The 21,078-nt window shown below is 36.1% G+C and overlaps 2 protein-coding genes across 2 annotated transcripts; both read right to left on the bottom strand.

Moving 5' to 3' along the window:
- Positions 1–2,445: 2,445 nt before the first annotated feature.
- Positions 2,446–7,745, bottom strand: LOC100888677 (adhesion G-protein coupled receptor G2-like). The gene is made up of 7 exons (XM_030989432.1): positions 7,269–7,745; positions 6,717–6,881; positions 5,904–6,019; positions 4,771–5,054; positions 4,308–4,374; positions 3,448–3,706; positions 2,446–3,270 (listed from the first exon to the last, which is right to left on the bottom strand). Exons 1-7 carry the CDS (start codon positions 7,668–7,670, stop codon positions 2,701–2,703), a joined length of 1,863 nt encoding a protein of 620 aa, XP_030845292.1. The 5' UTR covers positions 7,671–7,745; the 3' UTR covers positions 2,446–2,700.
- Positions 7,746–8,914: 1,169 nt separating this feature from the next.
- On the bottom strand, positions 8,915–19,812 carry LOC105441350. The gene is made up of 9 exons (XM_030988835.1): positions 19,584–19,812; positions 16,746–16,871; positions 15,497–15,751; positions 14,815–14,927; positions 13,487–13,706; positions 11,745–11,861; positions 10,844–10,965; positions 9,626–9,772; positions 8,915–9,261 (listed from the first exon to the last, which is right to left on the bottom strand). The coding sequence occupies exons 1-9, from the start codon at positions 19,810–19,812 to the stop codon at positions 8,986–8,988; spliced, it is 1,605 nt and encodes a 534-aa protein (XP_030844695.1). The 3' UTR covers positions 8,915–8,985.
- Positions 19,813–21,078: the final 1,266 nt, after the last annotated feature.

Below are 21,078 nucleotides of genomic sequence, written 5' to 3'. Positions count from 1 at the left end.
AAGCTTTTCTATTATGTGCACATTAAAAAAGATAATTCAGGATTAGTGAGTAATTTAACGAAAAACTTGGGTCTCCCTCTTTCAAGGACATTATGAACAATGAAGTTTATGCATACTTGAATAAAATTAGTAATGAATACAACCAAATAATCAACAGTAAAGTACATTTTTCTGAGTAAAATACGTAGTAATATCAATTTCGACTAAGAAACTCTAAATTAAGAAGCACATGAAACTGATAATTATTGAACAGCAATGTAAATTCAAGAACTGCATGTATTTAAGGTATAACGCCTCAAATCAGAATATATTGTATCTCCTATGTTTTTTTTCTCCATTACTTCTTCTTAAATTGTCTATATTTCGTCAACCAACGCAGGATTACATTTATTTTTCCACGATATTTGCCAAATTTGTTTGTCTACTGAATTTGGTGTCGCCAAGAACTTCTTGGTGTCGCTATATGGTCTACTTGATAACGCATTGGCGTTCTCTTACAATGAAATGGTTCGATTCCCGGCGGAGACAATTTGTTTTCAACCTTTGCAGAACAAATTAAAAAGAGGACAGCAATGGAGAACTTTGCATTAAGCTACACAACCGTCATTGTCTAATCTCCTTTCGCATTATATGTATATAATATATAAATCGTGCCATAACTAAAAATGACTTAAAATGAATTGAACAAACTAATCATCGTATCATCACCATCATCATTAAACTTTTTTGATAGGGAATGCCTTTCCTCTGAGTAATACACCACAAAATATCATATAAAAACAATATTCTGATCATGATTACTTCGATAAGATACAAATAAATTGTACAGATATAATTTTGTCATTGAAATAACAATTATGAACAAAATTAAATATACTGGGAGAAGGCGGATGGGGAGGGGTTCTATGTGGTCTAGTGGTTAAGGCATTGACGTTCTTAGCCAGTGACCCGGTTCGATTCCCGGCGAAGACAATCTTTTGCAACCTTTGCACACACACAAAATCAAAAAAGAAAAGCAATGGAAGATTTGCTTTGAGCTGCACAACCATCACTGTCTACTTTCCTTTCCCATTATATATATATAATGTCATGAATAAAAATGAATAAAATGAATTGAACAAAAATCATCGTACCGTCATTATCATCATTATACGTTTTTCTTCAAAATGGATAAACCTCTTCTCTGAGTAACACACCACAAAGTGTCATATAAACAAAATATTCTGATCATGAACAATTCAAAAAGGTTCATACAAATTGTACATATCTGTTTCGTCATTGAAATGTAATAATAAATCGAACAAATTAATAATGGGAAAAAAAATCATAGTACCATCACCATCATCATTATACGTTTTTTTTTTTAAATGGAAAGACCTCTTCTCTGAGTAATACACCACAAAGTTTCATATAAACAAAATATTATGATCATCAATACTTTGATAAGGTTCATAAACATTGTACACATATAATCTCTTCATTGAAATGTAATAATAAATCGAACCAATTAATAATTGAAAAAAAAATCATCTTACCATCATCATCATCATTATACGTTTTTCTTCACAAATGGAAATACATCTTTTCTGAGTAATACACCACAAAGTATCATACACAAAACAATATTCCGATCATGAATACTCTGATAAGCTTCATATGAATTGTACATATATAATTTCTTTTTTGAAATATAATAAAGATGATAACAAATAGCAATCACCTGGTTAGCCGAATACATTGTGACTGAATAATGGTAATTGCAAAAAGCTCGGGGAAGGTGGGGGATTCTTTGTGGTTTAGTGGTTAAGGCATTGATGTTTACAGCCAGTGACCCGGCTCGATTCACGGCGGAGACAATTTTATTCAACCTTTGCAAAGAAATTTAAAAAGAGGACAGCAATGGGGAATTTTTTTTTATGAGCTTCACAATTGTCATTGCCTAACTTTCTTTTCTGTGTGGTTTAGTGATTAAGGCATTGCCGTTCACAGCCAGTGACCCTGCTCGATTCTCGGCGGAGACAATTTTATTCAACCTTTGCAAAGAAATTTAAAAAGAGGACAGCAATGGGGAATTTTTTTAATTTTTTTTTTATGAGCTTCACAATTGTCATTGCCTAACTTCCTTTTCTGTGTGGTTTAGTGGTTAAGGCATTTCCGTTCACAGCCAGTGACCCGGCTCGATTCTCGGCGGAGACAATTTTATTCAACCTTTGCAAGAAATTCAAAAAGAGGACAGCAATGGGGAACTTTGTTTTTGTATGACAATTGTCATTGCCTAATTTCCTTTCCCATTATATATCATGTCTTAACAAAAAATGATAACAATTAATTGAAAAATACGTTTAACAAAAATTGACCTCTTCTCTGGGTCATACACTATAAAGTATGGTAAACAAAATAATGGTATCATAATTAACAGCATCGATAAAATACATATTAATTGAAAATACATAAATTGATGATTGAAATATAATAAAGATGATAACAAATACCCACACCTGGTTGCCCGAATATGTGGTGACGGTATATTGGTAATTGCAATATGATCGGGAGAGGGGAAAGGGACACAGTCGACACCCAGTCCAGTCCACCCCTCCCCTGCCTAGTATTCCATTGGAACATCATGTTCTCTTAAGACCTTATTCTTGCTTTGACATTATTGAATAAAAAACCTCTGTGTTTGGTGCTACCCTCTGCATCTTATATGGCAGCATCATTGTTGGTAGAAGTACCATAGTCGTTACCGTCAGTAGCTTTGCTGGAATTAGTTGAATCTAGAGTAACACTGACCGTGTCAGCATCCGTGGTGGAGAGAACACCATCACCTCTCTCAGTGACATTTGCGACAGATGCATCAAGAGGGAGACTGACCGTCACGACATCGGTGCTTGTTGCATCACGATCCGTGTCCTTCTTCTGTTCCTCGGTGGAACTCTGGATATCTTTGCTCATTGGTGGTGTGACTCCTTCCTCAACCTGGCTAACATCATAGGTCGGATTGAACCTACACATAGGGTCGGGTTTGTCGTCTTTGGTAGGCAACAAGTAATTATCCGAGGCTCCTGGACGCAATTTGCTTATCACGCCAGATGACGAGGATAGCCCCGTCGAGCTTACCACACCGCTGGAAGTGCTTGCTTCTTTCTTTAGGAACTTGTCGAAACAAGTTAGCCCCCATTTCTTACGAATGAAAGGCTTCCGGACGCAATAGAGTAGAAAGATGAACAATCCTTGGAAGGAGTTCAGGACGACGAAGATTGGCTGAGCCACCTGTTATAATAACAACAGATTTGGCATTATAAATAATAATTAGGTATATGGTATCCTCTCTCATGTTCTTCAAATACTATACATCTACAGAGGTATTGCTGGTGTATCTAATCATTATAACATTATAGTTCTCAAGATACTTCTTACAATAGATACATACCACGCAGTTGGAATTACCTGACTGAATAACGGGATTAAAAGAAGATATCCGGTAACCCAGGTCAGACCGAGCAGAAGCAAGATGCAGATCGCGTTCTGGACGCGTTCGATAGTCTCACGACGTTCTGCCTTAGCCTCTCTTTTCACCCGACCAGCGATGTTGGCTGACCGGAGCAACTGTCGAACCACCAGGACAAAGATGACAATGTTGATAAGGAGGATGATGGACATGGGAATCAAGAGACCACCGATTTGAGCCCAGAATTGTAGAAAGCATCTATTGATAGTAAATATGCATTTTCTTAAATAGACTGAATTAAGTCAATCAATAATGACTATCTTAGCGATAGTTTTTAAAAAATGTCAAAGGTCCTTGAAACATTTTAACTGAGAAAATGTCATTGTGATGATTTACCATTATCTATTTAATGGAAAGTCCAAGCGTAATTGTCCATACGCTATCAACAATATCTGAGATTTTAGTATGTATGGTGACTAAATTCGCTTAGTGGCTTTTATAAAACTTGGATCACTTTACATACCCACAAAAGTGATACTTAAATTCCAATTCCAAATAAAATTGCGTACTTGCTAACTTATAAGTTACAAAAATACCAAATACCTAAAAACCAGATTAAATAATAATTATTAAAAAAAAGGTTCTCATAGAGCGCTTTCCACCGAAGTCTCTAAGCGCTAAAGGCAAGCCTTGCCCTGGAATTGCATCCTACATGATCAATACAACCCCTGCGCCAGGTAAGAAACACGATAACGTACAGAAATATAATTTTACTGAATCCGAAATTTGAAGATCATTAAGTATAACTAATGCTATGCAATACAATATTCCAAACAAACTTTCAAACGTTACCACTTACAGATCATCATGAGCATAAGAGTCTCTAGCAATAGCTCCAGTAAGAACCACGATAAGTGCAGGAATTCCTGTAATAACATACGTGTATAAGGAAATACAATTGTTTTAGTAATCCAAAATAAGCTCTATCCTTTCCCCGTTTTTTGTATAGGCCTACTTATGTTATTGTTCTGCTGTCCAGCTCACAATTTGTTTAACACGGTCATGGCGGCACAATACTACTTTTCAAAAAAAGATAAAGATATCTCGATTGTTATACTATCCGGGGTTTCTTTGTACAAATCACATGCCATGTCGAATGTTGTTAAATAATGGTTATAACAAAAGAATTACACATAAATGGCAACATTTACGAATTTATGTGCACTGTTGGACTATAATCCGTTTGCAAAACCATGCAGACACTTCATGTTAATAGTAAGCAATATTCCCATTAAAAAGATATAATGAATCAAATATCGTACCCCATGCAGCTAAGGAAGCCTTGATCATGAAATTCTGGATGTAGGTGTTAAAGATCTTCACGATAATGAGGTAGGTATTGTACCCTTCCACACCCATCCATGCAATAGACGACAAAACGAAGAAGTGAACTAGGGCCGTCAGGAACCCACAGGGTCCAGCTTGGACCTCACGATAATCTCTGGTAGAATCGAGAGAGATCATGATGACAAATGTCGTGTAGAGACATAGCAATGTCAGGCACAGGCAGATGAAGATCTTGTTAGCCTGTTTGGTCCTCAAATCCCTATCAAGATTGGAATATAAGAATAAGGTTAGGAAAGCGTCGAAGCAATATTGTACCATACATGTACAAGTTTACCATCACCTGATTGGCAACACATTAACAAAAAACGCCAAACAACAAGAAAACGAAGTAAAATCGAGGGGAAATGTTTGTAAAATGAGGAGATTACGTGGTTGTGCCTTACTTTCATACATGTATCTCTTTTAACACTGCCATACACTGGACACAACCCTCAGAATGGCCATGCGTGTTGAATATAAAAATTATCTGAGTGTAACTATTTAGGACGGTGTCAAATGCGAGAATAGTACGCCAAAGATGTTCGAAATTAATATGCTTTTTATTCTCTGCAAACCGCACACCAAACGGCAGATGGTTTGCTTTACGAAGTTAATAGAGTATCAATGTAGAATATATTGATATGCTACAAACAAATTATTACTAATTGCAACCTATTTATGACTCTCGTCACACCATCCCTTCATCACCAAGCAACTTATGATATTATAGACGTTTATCTTCTTGTTTTTCCATTTCTTCTTCTTCTCCTCCTTCTCCCCCTCTGTACATTACTTCAAACAGAAGTGATACCAAACAGAACTGTCCTGCAGGTTTATACGTATTCCATCTCATTTGATCAAGAGATACTTTTATTAAAAAGGTGGTTATTTGAATGTGCATGATTATTTAATGAATTTTAAAAATGCATCTGTTTCATAGTGTATGTACCTATTCCACGTTCAAAAGCTTCCAAATAAAGTTGAAAATAAAACGACCAGAGACTAATTACACATTCTGTCTCATTTGTGTTACATTAATGATTGCATTATTTCTTCTTAATGGGCTCACTTGTTCCACAGGTAGGTTGCCAATGTGACAAGAAGACCAAAGATAGAAATACAGCATCCAATGTAAGTCAGGATGTTGTATGCCTCGATTAATGAACCCTCGTGTCCATGGATATCCTGTAACATGAAAGAAAATTGAGCCCAAACTGAAACATCTACTTCGAATGCTCAAATAAAACTGATTATTTAACGATTATCTCTCATAAAGTCTATGTGTCGTTAATTGAAAACTGAGAAATCTGGGTTCATTATAATAAAAAGTGGTCGTATTACTAATCGAAACAAATTAAATAATATCACTTTACTACCTTTCACTCGAGACACCACACCTTCAAACTTGTTTTGATCTCAAGAGTGAAAATATTATTCATACCCAATTGAAGACCAGCATTACAGTGTGCTAATTATTATAAAAATCATCTATGAAAAGTTAATTATTATACATCTTACGAAAGAGTGTTTTATCACAAATCATTTGGCATCATTTTTTGTGGCATGTGTTCATGCTTGGATGCACAGGAGGCGTTGTTTGCGAAAGTGCAAAAATCGACTTGCGCCAAAGTTGCTTACGTGATGTTTAAAAAAAAACAATTGGGATTTGGGTATTAATTCGGTCTTTGCAGATCCAAATAACATCCCTAACAAAATTAAGCATGCCACACATATCAAATAACGAATATATAATATCAACGAACATTTTGTGCGCGCGCGTGTGTGTGTGTGTGTGTGTGACTTTGCGTGTGACCATATGCAATGCATTTCATTTGATACATTCAACTCATTCTCTCACTCCGCTAATCCGCTTTTCACTGACCATTATAACAGCGAAGTTGGTAAGATGATCACACGCACAGCGCACGGTCTCCTCATCAGAGCGATCATCGGATGATGTGATTCCAGAAACAAGAACACACCCATCTTGGGACCAATCCTCCTCCTCCTCATCCCAGAATGAACACATGGGATTCACGTATCCAGACTAAACAACAACAACAACAAAATCCGCAAGACCCATAATAGAATTAGTTTTAAAAAGAGACATAAAGGAAGAATTAATGACGACTTTGATTGGTTTAGTTTAAAGCCCATTTGTCATGAGGGGAATCAAACACAGGAGTAAAAAGAAAAAAGAGAAAAGAGATTGCTATACATATAATGTTTACATTTTCCCCTATATATATATATATATATATATATATATACATATATGTATATATACATATATATAATATATATAAATATATATATATATATGTATATGTCTAAAAATGTAATTATCTATAAATACTGCTAAAGGCAGATTACAAAATAATAAGTGTACTTTGTTAAACAACTTTATAATGACATTTATTGTAATAGGTCTTACCATTATTGTAGTGAAGGTAAAGTTGATGAACTCGGTCAATGCTGCAACTTTCCCTTGACCAATACTTAGAGAAATCACGGGAGAGTTAGCCGATCGATTGAAGGCTTCATTAGCTGCACTGAATTTGCGCAATGATTTAGAAATAAACAGGGCTGGAGTTGAAAATACATTGAAGTTGACCCGGACATATTCACCACTGCCATTCGACGGCGATCCTGAGAGTGGGGCCGTGGACGAAATGACGGATGCAACCGAAGGTGGAATGTTGACCTGAGCGATGATGCCTGGTCTTGTAGCAATGACGTCATCGCGGTCATCTTGGGTCGGAGCATCGATGGTAATATTGGCCTTGGTCAGGTCTGAAGGACTGGATCCAGCTAGCGAAAGCACAAGACCACGCATTATGTCGTCAGCGGGTACACTCTGGACCTGTTATGTGAATTCGGACTTCAATTATTATTACTATTATTATTATTATTATTATTATTCTTATTATCATAATCATCATCATCATCATTATTTCTAATATTACTATCATTAAAATTATTATTATTAATGTATTATAATTCGGTTATATTTACAAAAATATCAATATTACTATTTTATTATTGTAATTATTATTAGAAATGGGGAACTGGGAGAAGAAACCTTCGCTTTGAACTATTCTCCCTTGACAAATTCGTTAAAGCGGATCAGTTGAGGTGTTCAAAAGTAATATCAAATAGCTTATATTTGGATTGGAATATAATCAATCGTTCCCTTTTATTTCATTTGTCAGTATTTTTTTTAATTTATTTTTTTTAAATTTATTTATTCGTACGGGGTAGCCCATTCAACATCAGTTGGTCTCCCATGGGGCCCCTAAAAACATACATACATGAATGCAACACAATATGTTCAAATAAAATCATTCAAAATACATACACAATAATGCCAAGTAAATAGTTTAAAAAGAGAATGTAAAAACGTTGAAATATATCAAGGTGAATGTTTGCAATATAGAATAATCAAATATTTAAAGTACAATACCGAGTAACAAAAAATAAAGATATTTAAGCAAATATGAAACAGACTATTGGTGAGTAACTAGGTGCCATGGTATCCCTTATACATCCAATGACTTGAGATACTGTTTAAGATTAAATTTGAAAGATACCAAGGAGGGCAACTCCCGTATGATAACCGGCAAATTATTCCACAAATTTGGACATTTGTATGAAATCCAAATGTTTTTATTTGATTTCTCCTTCGCAATGGCGCATTACAAATCGAATATTATCATCATCATCATCATCATCATCATTATTATTAATATTATTTGTATTATTGTGAATACTATCATTAATAACTTATTTTATTAATATTATTTTAATTCTTTTTCTATTAGATTAATTGTTATCATTATTGTCATCATTATTATTGTCATCATTATTATTATTATTGTTATTATTTCGTTATCGTTGATGATTGAAAATGAAACGATTGCAACCATGCACATAAGTTCAACTAAGGCATCCCACAAATTCAAAATATGAAGAATCATGCACACATAAATGCACAAATAATAATGCTGTTTGGCAGATCTACACAACTGCATGAACAAAAATGGTGAAAGTGTCGCGCCTTGTTGGACACCAGATTGAATGGGACCACAATAGATGAATGGCATCGTCAGGTTTTTAAACCAAATATTTATTTTGAATATGCATGCAAACAATTATACAACTTGGAAGTGAATTTCTATATTTAGTATACTGGTGGATTTCAAATGATTTTTTCGTAGCCTATGATATAAATGTAAAATCACCTGTACGGCTACATTTGGCTGCTGAATGAGGAGCATCCCACCATCGGCAACCTCAACACGACTGATTTGCTCCTCAAAAGCCTGGACAAATTTACTTATTGCCCCATCTTCTGCCTCTGCGGCTTGAAGTTGCTCTGTTTCTACCTGAGCTATATTGCTCACAATACTCGTTATAGAGTTTGTTACCTGTCAATTCAAACACAAAGGACGAAGATGATTTAAACTATAGCAGGAGAAAGACAGACCTAAATCTGTCATAGAACCAATAATATATTATACAACATTAAAAGAAAAAGAGCCTGATACGGGGCAAGGCTCTAGTTAATTCTTCATTGGCAGCAGTTTAGTTTTAAGGCGTCCAATATTGTTAAAACCGGTTATGGCATTTACCTCTTTCACATCTATGACAATGTTATACATTCATGAATCGGAAGGAAGGCTCCAATTTGTGTAACCATTAGATGATTATCAGAACAGAATAAAATGATTAAATTCATCAAAAATCGCAATTTCATGTTCAATAGGATTGGTCTGGCATCGTGCAGAATACCTCTTCACTAGTAAGATTTTGCTGCACAATGTTTGATGTTATCTCTGCCACAAACGTGATGTCATCTGATGTGATATCTTCGATGTTGGAAGTAACAGACGATACTTGCTGGCTCACTTCACCTGCGTTTTCTTCATCTACGATTACCTAAAATTTGAGGGGAAAATATCATTACAGCATGTTTATATTGAGTGATATGACTTTTTCTCCTGCACCCTAATGAGGCCGAGGTATTTCAAGGATTTCGAATACCGGGGGGGGGGGGGGCATTATCACAGGGGCTGCTCGAGCAGGTGGCGAGGGGGGGGGGGCAATTCGTGACAAAATATTTAGAGGGGCATAAGCGGGGGGGGGGGGGGTAATGAGCACTATTTTGTTTTACTAAGCACCCCCTTCCCCCTTGAGGAAGAAAAAAAGGGAAGAAAAATGGAGAGGAAAATTGATACACATATTGAATTAGTATAATGAACATCATGGCAACAAAACTTTTTCATCATTTCGCTTCGTTCATTATTTTTCGCAAAATGTTCAAAACAAACCTACTTTGCAGTTTTACTGTATTCAAATAGTTGGGAAATAAGTTGTTTGGTATATCTAAACACTTCAACAGATGAAGTACATGGTTTGTTTAAAATTAAAATTAAGTAAAAAAACACATTAATTGTCATAATTATCAAATAATAATCGTCTTTTTAAAATGTTCTGGGTATAAAACATAACAAGTTTTCTATTGTTTTTTATATGAAGGATGAACCAAGGATGGGTCTCACTTAGTGGAATATGAGTGTAAACCTTCTTAACAATTACAAAGATCAAATGATTTTAAAATGATTATTGATTCATCGACAGGCTAGCACACTAGCAAATGGAGAAAATGCACATTTTGATTGACATATGATCAATAATTGTAATTTGACACCCCTACCGTTGGTCCGAATTGCACAAATTTGCTATCAAAATGTGCGGGGGAATTGACAGAAAAGTAACAAAACATGGATTCGAAAATTAAAGGGGTTAAGACGCAGCGCAAAACATTCTTACTCATTAGGGTTAAGGTAACATAAAATTAGCGAACATGTGTCCCTTAAAATCACATTTTACCAGGTTTTCATGATCAGTGGCATGTAAAATATACTAAACAAAATTGCATTACATATGAGGGTTTTAAAAAAAAGTCTCTTCTCAATGATTGAAATTTGAAAGGAAAATTCCAAATACCTGTGCAATTTCGGTGAGAATATCTGTGACATTTCTAAATGGTCCGCAATTATCCACAGGTTGCCACTGGCTCTGGGTAATACCATCGCCGATACACAGAGCCCGTCCAATCGGTTCATTAACTGTTCGGTATAAAAAATAAGAATACACATATATATATCATATCAAAAGCACACTGGCAAACAATTATTACCAGATACAATAAAGAAGGGGACATACTAATGAAGTAAAGAAATGCCGTCTATGATTGAAATTTCCTCAAGTAATTCATGACTCCGGAACTATTCAAAGCATTTAACTACACGCGCGGATTTTGAATATTATTTTGGTTGGAGAGCTGGGGGCTTGGGGTTCCTGCATTCATTTTCTACGTGACCCTCGCTTTAATTCATTTGTATTGATTTTATGAACACAGTTTAGTGGCTTAAATATCTATGAGGAGGGGCTTTTAGACCCTAAGCCCCTATCTTGATTCGCTAGTGTTCAATAATGGAGTAAAAACAAATTACATCGGTTGAACATCGTGATATTAAAGCTACTTTTAAAATGATATTGCGATCTAATGAGTCATTCTCGACCGCGCAGTTGCCATTCATTAAAGGGAGTGTATCATGGCAAATACTGGTTAACGCCGTCTACGTCTTTTTTTGGACAACTGCACGTAAACGAATGTACTTGATTAACTGGGTCAGCGCGCTAGCGTTCGCGAAACAGACCGAAGTTCTCCCCACGCTTCTGTTTCGCGTACGTTGCCCGCATGTGAATGTTGCGGTCGCGTCGTCCGTAGTCGTATTATACCCGATTGGCCTCGCGCCATATCTGAACAAGCCTATAGGGACATTATCATATTGCTCGTACGCTTCCCAAAATTAAAGATGAACGAAAGACCCTCAAAACAAACCTTGAGTAGTGTTGAATGGACACATTCCTGTTGAATTTGCCCATGTTCCGTTTTCACCCACCGGAAATTCGACTTTTTCAAAGCGAGGAGATATCCAGGAGATATTCTGGCAAATAGCTACACAAAAAAGAATGTAATGTAATGTAATCACTATAAATAAGAATACAAATTATTTAAAGAAGTACTTTAAAATGAAGGGCCAAAATGCCGCAGAAACAGACAACTCCCGCACAAAAAGGAACACACACACACACACCCACCACCATATACAAACAGTCGTACACGTGTGTAAATATATAAATGTATAATTATATATATATATATATATATATTTATATATACTTTACGGCGTCATTACACGAACATGTGTAGTGAACAAATTGTTCATTATTAAAATAGACATGGTCATTAGCAGGACATTTTTGTTTTCTTGTTAACGATTAGACAAAAAAGGTAATGCCCTTTACGTACACTGTAAAAAAGAATTTGTTCATTGGTAATTTTTACGTATTTTTTCCATTTGGAATTACTTGAAAACATTAGTTTTGACACTTACGCACTAAATTTAAGTCTTGCTAACTCAAACTTTCAATTTAGTAGAACATACGTGGAATATTTAAGTAAAATCAAATACATAAGAACTTTAAGTAATTTCAGCTTGTATTAATTTAGTAATTTTAACTCAAAATCAGAAATTATACGTATTACTCAAACAATTTATGTTGATTATTCTTATCTTTTTAAAGTAAGGACCGATGCAGTGCGTAATAGAAATATTTACATAATTTATGAATATTCATTAAGACCAAATTAAACTCTTTTTTAAATAAAACAATTCTTTTTTGTGGTTGAATGAAAATTTAAGGACTTTAAAACATTTACTAATTCATTTAACATGGCTGAGCAAAGACAAGACAATTTTTAATTGTTACCCAGTTCAAAACAAATCAAAACTTGATATTTCAGGAAATTGTCAACCAACTCTCCTTTTAAGATGCTACGATCAAGTGTATATAAAATTTGGAGCCTTTCAATATGTGTCGAATTGAAGCGTATGTAATAGTTTGTGATGGTGGTAGACATATATATATATACGGTTAAATCTTAAATAGAAGTAGTGAATGATTAGTGGATGTTACTTGTTAGATTAGATGGGTACCAAATCGTGCAATATGTAATCCTATCATAGCTTTTTTTTAATTATCTAAAATGATTACAATACTTAAACTATTTACGTTAATGTAACTCGATTTAACTGAGTAAAAATTTATTCAGCAAAATAATTAAATTCTACTTAAGATGCCGTAGGTAATATTTACTTAATAAAAATAAGGCAATTCTTTTCCACAATTTTATTGAGTTATTTCGACTATTATTTTTTTACAGTGTATGTTTGAAGGCATGTAGAGGAAATCGACAAGAAACAAAGGGTTTAATCACTAGTCATTAGTTTAATTGGTTATATTGTTTTTTAATTTAGGGTTAGGGTAAGGGTTGCGGTTGCGGTTTAGGGCTGGGTTAGGGTAAAGGTATCTTGCGTTTCAAATTACCTAACGAACCGATGCCAATGTTTAAACAAATGCTTGCAATGAGTGGTATCACGAAGGCGGGACAAAACAAAATTATGACCCCTGGTTTTTTGCGTCACCTACCTGTCCTCCGATCAAACTAAGGATACCCCCACGTCCTTATACACAATAAATTGACTTTCATAACTACATGTATATGAATGAAATTGGTACCGTTATCTTGAACTGAAATGGTGTTTGAATCGAGAAAACCGTTCGATTCATTGGCTAGACTATCAAGAGATCGACCAACAAGATCTTGTTTCTCCGTTGCCGTCATATTGGTCCGCTCGATGTAGAAATTCATGTCAGCTTTGACGCTTCCCGGTCTTAGGGCTCTGCATACTACTGATAGACTCTTTAAACCAGAACTGGTTCGGACGCCTTGCTCCACCTTTACACAGATACAAAATAACAAATATAAAAGATAACACGTTTAATAGATATTTCCCCTTCTAAGACTGATACTCTTTTGTAACTCATTAAAGAATACGTCATAACCGTAAACCCTTCTCATGCAACATTGTGTCCATAGTTTATTCATAAGAATATACTTATGATAGAATAGCATTTTTGAAAAAACTTAAAGAACTGAATGAAAGTAACTGTAGCGTAAGTTTAAAAAGGGTGATGTGAAAGAACTGAGATGACCGTCTAAATGTTTGAACGGCTTTTGCTAGGATATATTAATACATGTATATTATTAAGTTTTTATAAGGATGGAAAACAAGTTGAGTACTTGTAAAGGTGAGAAATAACTTAAGAGCTTACTCGTTCTGTTATTTCAGTTTGGACATATTGGAAGAATGTTATAGAACAAAGTGTTCCCTGAGAATAATGGTTCCCATGGTATAAAAGCCATCATATTCGAAATCAAGGCGAAAGCAAGATGTGTCCCACGCATTCCTGACCAAATTACCTGAACGTCGTTAAAGAGCATCACGGACTCAAGCCTGGTCGCACAAACAAAACATGTACTAAAGTGACTAGTCGTATATGAACCTTGTGGGTTTAAACTTACAGCTTATTCAAAAATTGTCTGAAGCAAGTTTTGTCATAATCGAATAAACAAATGCAAAATTATTTGTCACGAAAGAGCTCACAGAATTTGCTTTGACCTTAGAATGTGACCCTCGACAGCACTATAATGGGAAGGTCCCCTAAATGCATATCTTCTTCAAGTTTGTTCACAATAGCATTAATAGTTGCTGATTTATTTGTCACAAGAGAGTCCAGGTTTGCAGGTAAGCGGAGGAAGAAGGCCTTCTGGATGCTTTACTCTTGTCTCCACCATGAGAAGAGCTGAGAATGTGTATGCCATATGTACGAGCAAACAGCCTTTACCAAATCCCTGCTAGGAAACTTGTTGCACAACGTATTCGCACTCTTTAATTCAATTGTCTATTCTAAACCCAAAACAATATTAGGCCAACCCTGCAGAATATCACAAGAGCGGGATAGGCCTTTTTGATACGCACCAATTACTTTTAGGATATACTTACATAGGTGCTGATGTTGAGCGCCGTTTCTTTATAGAGTTTAGACGTTTGGTCATGAAGCTCATCGCTGAATGGAATGGCAAATCTAGCGTTCAAAACTATTATATTGGTCAGATCTGAAAATGCAAACATACGTATCGAGAATCAGTGACACAGATTCAGGGGAGGGCACAGAGGAACGCCCCCCCCCCCCGAGCCAGAGGAAAAGGGGGGGGGAATTCTCCTGATGAAGAGGGCTTATAGCAAACAAAAAATACCAAAATACAAGTAACTTAAACATAACTTTAAGAAAATGTCTTTAAAAACGAATTCGATATTAAATCAGTATTTGTATGAGAGCATTTCTCTCATACTGAACACATAATGTACCCAGTATAATCACGATCGTTTTGTTTTACGCGCTTGTATGTCTCAATTGCGATCTAATTTTTGTTGTAGTTATTTCTTACTTTCACACGTAGCAATAAACATAACATTAATATCTTAAAACTTAAAAGAAATTTATTTTCTGTATATATATTTTTTTCCTATAGAAGTTTGATTAAAGGTAATACAAAGTTTTGAGAAATTTTGAAAATTGGGTGGATCGTGATTCTTACAATTTTGATATATTTGGATGCCCCTGTGGATGTATTATAAGCACTAGACAATTTTGTATGTGGTTTATTTCAAGCAAAGATTTTACCTTTGACATATACAGATGCTCGCATCGTGTCTAAAGTTTCTTCATTTCTCCCCGAGCCTCGGCAGAAGTAATACCCGATGTCACTTGGAGTGACAGACATGATTATCAAAGGATTCTGATTTCCACTGTTAGGCAAAAGGACATCATCTTTGTACCAGTGGTATCGCTTGGCATTGTTGAAACTACATGTCAGCTCCACTCTGGCATTGATGTTGACTATCTGGCTTGACGGATGGACAGAAACCTCCAAAGGAACTGTATTCGAGGTAGGAATTAGAAAATATGACGGCGAATGAAGTAATTTTGTTTTCAATATTGATGATGATAAAGATGGTTAAAAAAATAATAAAAGTAATGATGATGATACTTATAAGTTAGAGAAGGAGAAGAAGAGGGATGATAATTTTCCCCCCAAAACAGTGAGATCAATTATGATCACAATAAAACCACGACTAATGATAATAATAGAAATTGAAATAATACTAATACTCTACTACCAATACTATTCATAAAAATGATGATAATAACAGTTACATATATATATATATATATATATATATATATGTAAATACCAAGGGGGTGGTCAAGGCACCTACAAAATACTATTATGATTCCTACACTGGCTAGCCTAGCTGCCCTAAGGCCCTGAAAGCATTCAAGGAATAAATTCCTAACAAAGTGATAGTGACAAATGCCTCGTCAAAAGACAGTGGTGCTGTCCTGAACCGCAATCCATGTGATCTCAAAGAGGTAGTATAAGCTCATTGGTGATCCTAAGTCCGGTGATTAGATTTAATTCATATAATAAGCAAGTAATATTTTGTTTACACTTTTTATGAAATCTTTTAGGGTAAGGGTTAGGGTTAGGATAATGTTTATTATTAGGGTTAGGGTATGCAATGTTAAATCCCCCCTTTACAAAAATCCTGCGTACGCTACGCTGGTTCACTTACTTAATAGAACGTCGTGAATAGCAACAACAGATAAATACCCCCCCCCCCCCCCCCAGAAAAGGGAAGAATTTTGATATTTTTATTTTATATCCAGATATGATGAAAAGACATTCGATTTACTTATTTAGAAATGAAAAGCTTTCGTTGCCATTTAAGAGGGTAAAACATTGTGTCAAAACACCGCCTTTCCAAATTTTGATTCTTATTCACCCGTCTTTCGAAACGATGTGAATCATGGATTTGCAAAACGTAATTTCTGTAAGATGCATACAAGTAAATCGAAACATATGACTTACGAGTTGGTTCATCACAATGGATCCCCTCATAATGATCTTGGCATTCACATTCGTACTGCCCTTGTCCACTAGGACGACAGACACCATTGACGCACGGGTTTCGTTGGGTGCAAGGATCAGCGATACCTGTCAAAAGTTAGTTATAGTAAAATTGTAGTAGCATAGAACTTACGAATGAATGCTTGCAGTTTTTATCCTCAGTTTCCTGGTTAACAGTGTCTAGACATAATGTTATGGTGTGTTTACTTTTATGAAGGGTTAATCTCAAAGAAGAAAAACATGTTAAGACGCAACCACTGACAACAGCTTTTGAGCTCTCAACGAAAGTGACGTGCGAAAAACTCGAGATAACTATTTTCCAATAGTTCATTTTTTTAGAGGCTCATAATTCCGAAACAAAAATTACTCATAACGAAAGGTTCGTTATTCTTAAAATTAAATAGGGTTTATTCAACCCAGAAGATTCGTAATTCCGAAAATTATACAAGGTTCATAATTATGAAAATTAAATGTGATTCAATGCTGCGAAGGTTCGTAATACTATAGACGGGCTTTAATAGACGAGATTGGGTTCTAATTTAATTTGGAATTATGAACCTTCGGAAATATGGAGTCTGTTTAATTTTTTGCAATAACGAATCCTATACAAACTTCAGAATGATGAACTCTTTTCCATTTCCAGAGTTTTAGAAAATTGGAAAAATGCCATGTTTACCAAAATAACGCATTTCGCTGGAGTTTATATATGTGTATGTGAATAGTATATATTTACATACATACGTTCATACTTTTGACATGTCAGTGTCTTTGTATAGTGAAAATGGCTTCCTAAATTCCCATTCGATTTAGCTGTACCGCTTACTTATTTCACAGTTCGGGCCGATAAATAGATCCATGCAAATACACTGGTAACCGATTTCATTTTGCTGACAAGTACCTCCATTTAGACAGGGTGTTGGGAGACATGCGTTCCCTGAACACAGAAAAGGGAGCAATGTTAAAGATAAACTTTAGTACTGGTAATGCGATTGCATTGTGAAAGAAAAGGTGCGGAAAGGATCAGAAACAGTTAATCATGTAGCATGTAAGTATTGGTGTGCACTGCAAGGTTCTGGAGTCATCAAAATCATAATAAATTTAACCGAGTCTTGGTAAAGTAACAAGCACTCACATAGAAATCTATATATGGGACAACACACATGGTGTCGGGGGCTAGTACTACCTTGATTTCCTTGTCTTTCTATGCTCATTACTTAGCCAGTATACATTTTCTTCCAAAATTGTTTGGCACATGTCATTTATTTGTAATCTTGAACATTCAGTGTAAGTTTCGTTTGATTCTGTGAGAATTTTTTTTTGTTTTGTTACCAGTACTGGAGTTTATCTTTAAGAGTTAGAAATGGAAGTAATCATCATGGGAATTATTCCGGAGATCCACGTGGTTGTTCATTATATTTGAATTTATTGGTGAAAATGCGGTTCAACAAAATGTTATTGGATTAAAAAAGAACTACAATGCAAGTCAAAAAAAAGTTTACACCTAAAACATTATTTCATAATTCATCTATAAACATTAAATTATTATACATCTTAAGAAGAAGTGTTTTATCCAAAATCATGTAGTATCATTTGTGTGTGGAATATGTTCACGCTTGGATAAACAGGAGGAATTGTTTGCGAGAGAGCAAAAATCGACTTGCGCCAAAGTTGCTTATGTGATGTTTGAATAAAACACTTGGGATTTGGGTATTAATTTGGTTATTACAAATCCAAAGACCAAAAATTAATCACGCCCCTATCAAATATCAAGCATTTGTGTGTACGTGGGTGTGCGTTACTTTGCTTCTGATATTTTGCGCCGACTGAGCCAGCCGCTGAATAACCGGGTTGGGGTGGGGGTAAAACGCTTTTTTTTTTTTTTTTTTGAAGTATGTTGAAAAATGTATTCGAATTATGCTAAAAAAGCTCAAATTATGCCAGAATTTTGCTAAAAAACAGCCAAATTATGCTAAAAGGTCAAAATAATGCTTCGTTTCCACTATGTTTCCGGCGGCCACGGCAGCCCTGTTTGCCCGAAACGTTGTGCGCCGTGGGATTTAGGCCAATTTTATTTCTGGATTCAAGTTTTGTTAGGTCTTGCCAAGTTTTCTCACGGTCTACCACGGTATCCATGAGGGGCCGTGGGGGAAAGGAGATGCTGAGTCCCGGAGGCTTCAAGGCGCACTACAGTTCGGCCCGCGTTTTACCACGGATGCCAGAACGTTCCCTTTCGGCCCGTCACGTTTTGTTGGGGTCCCTCACGTTTCTCAAGTTCTGATCAAGGTTCGACACGTTTTTCACGTTCTGTCAAGGCCTTCTAGGGATAAAACGTGGACGCCGGGCAGCTTTGGAGCACGTTTGTGCCCACGGTACGAAAAGAAGTCCTCCGAAACAAAAGCAATCATTTTATCCTGACATTTCAACGAGACAACATCATAAATGCACAAGATGAAGAAAATTTATTATGTGCATGTTTGCTGGGTGCATACATCAGGTCTTGGCATCAGCAACAAGAAGGCTATCATCAGTTGCAGAGATGGAAGGCCTGGGCCCTGTTTCATAAAACTTGATATCAATAACAAGTTACAAGGTACTGTAATTATAAGCTACTGAGATCATGGCTGAGAGCAAATTTGTCATAGAAATTTAGCAGTTGTTATAGATAACAAGTTTTATAAAACGGGCCCCAGAGTGTAGCAGGCAGGAAGAAAGCGGATGAGAAGGCCAAGATCCATGTGAGTGCGCGCAAAGGGTTATAGGAAGACAGCAGCAGTTGAGCCACTTTTCATCATTTCTCACTTGGGAGCTCCCCACCGAAGATGTCAACGCCTTCCAGAAGTATCTGAGGATGCCTCCAGAGCTCTTCGACGAGATCCTGGGAAGAGTAACACCAGCCATGAAGAGAAAAGACACACGAGTTCTGCTTTGCGCTCCTTCTAGCAGGTGCATCTTCTTCAACCTCCTCCGCCTCAGGTTCAGGTTCCAGTTCAGGGACCGGGTTAGAAGCATCAGCACGCTTCCTCATCATCTGGCGGCGTTGAACGGCGAGGATCTTCAGGCTGCCCCTGCCCCTCTACTGGTGGGGGTGCAGGACTGGAAAGGGGGGGGGGCTTCGTACATGTGGGCTTCTTCGGTGGCATAGATTGGCCTTCTTTTTTTTAAAGCTTGGTCATCTCTCTCTCTCTCTCTCTCCGTATTGTAGATGCAGTAATGTGTCGTCGATTGCTCAGACTCGAATAAAGCTTCTCTGCCGGGCCCGGATTTTATTTATTCCCTCCCAGGCATGAAGCGCCGTGTCAGAGAGTAATATAACGCAAAAGGGTGTCTAACTTTAAACCCCAAACGAAATTTGAACTAACCTGTTGTTGTGCCGGGTGTGGTACCTAGTGTGGTTCCGGGTGTAGATCCTGGTGTTGTTTCAGGGGCTGTATTCGGTGTTGTACGTGGTGTTGTTCCAGGTGTAGTAGCTTGCGTTGTACCCGGTGTTCTACCTGGGGTTTCTCCTGGTGTTGTTTGAGGTGGTGTTTGAGCAGGTGTACTGGAAATAACTAGGACGAATTAAATGCATTCCATTTCTTAATAATTGAACTAAATGAATTTGTGTCGAATATGAAAAATCAAGAATCAAATAACACATTTCCTAATATTAAACAAAAAATCTCTGTGAACATTGGTTACTCCATCATCCTTCTTTTACTATGTCTTATATTTGAAAATAATGTTGTGTGCAAAAGTAGTAAAAACATCATACCCTTCCAATGAAAACCAATCTAAATTTCAATATTGTGAACAAAGTGAACTTCTTCTTACTGCTTTTTATGTCAGTTCCTCGCTTGTTTATGATTGATAAATGTTACAGTTAGAGAAGCATTTATACAAAACCTGCAGTGTTCTCTCCAACAAGAATTCAATAGCAGAACATGATAAGTCTTAGATATTTGGAATGCTTAATTTATGCTGAAGTTAAAACATAGTGGTGTCCTATCAATCAACCGATTGTACTAGAATATTCGATTCTTACTGAGTTTCTTTCTCCGACCCTGTTTCTTCTATTTTTCTTCATGAATTACTCTTATCTACTATTATATCCCTTATTGTAAGATTGTTGCATTAGGTGTGTACGCAACAAGAAAAAGAATATTTTTTTACTGTAAAAGACGTTTCGTGCCGACTAGATCGGAATAGTTCATTTTTTATTGATGACGTCACACTAGGGAAAAAAGGTACTATGCGTGACGTCACAATAAAAAACGCATATTCCTGAACTATGCATTTTCCCAGCGAGCGCGTACAT

Source organism: Strongylocentrotus purpuratus, unplaced genomic scaffold (genome assembly GCF_000002235.5).
Source record: "Strongylocentrotus purpuratus isolate Spur 01 unplaced genomic scaffold, Spur_5.0 spur5_scaffold_18, whole genome shotgun sequence".
Classification (NCBI taxonomy): Eukaryota; Metazoa; Echinodermata; class Echinoidea; order Camarodonta; family Strongylocentrotidae; genus Strongylocentrotus; species Strongylocentrotus purpuratus.
Note: the sequence above shows the minus strand (reverse complement) of the source record. Positions and strands in the feature narration are given on the sequence as shown.

Bases quoted from the DNA above. Each gene is read 5' to 3' on its own strand.
- LOC100888677 (XM_030989432.1), bottom strand. From the start codon at position 7,670: ATGCGTGGTCTTGTGCTTTCGCTAGCTGGATCCAGTCCTTCAGACCTG. The intron at 3,707-4,307 runs GTAAGTGGTAAC...TACTATCAATAG, and splicing joins TCTTATGCTCATGATGATCT to ATGCTTTCTACAATTCTGGG. The intron at 3,271-3,447 runs GTAATTCCAACT...TTATTATAACAG, and splicing joins TAATCCCGTTATTCAGTCAG to GTGGCTCAGCCAATCTTCGT.
- LOC105441350 (XM_030988835.1), bottom strand. From the start codon at position 19,812: ATGATGAGGAAGCGTGCTGATGCTTCTAACCCGGTCCCTGAACTGGAA. The intron at 11,862-13,486 runs GTACCAATTTCA...TTTTTTGTGTAG, and splicing joins CATTTCAGTTCAAGATAACG to CTATTTGCCAGAATATCTCC. The intron at 10,966-11,744 runs GTTTGTTTTGAG...TATACCGAACAG, and splicing joins TCCATTCAACACTACTCAAG to TTAATGAACCGATTGGACGG.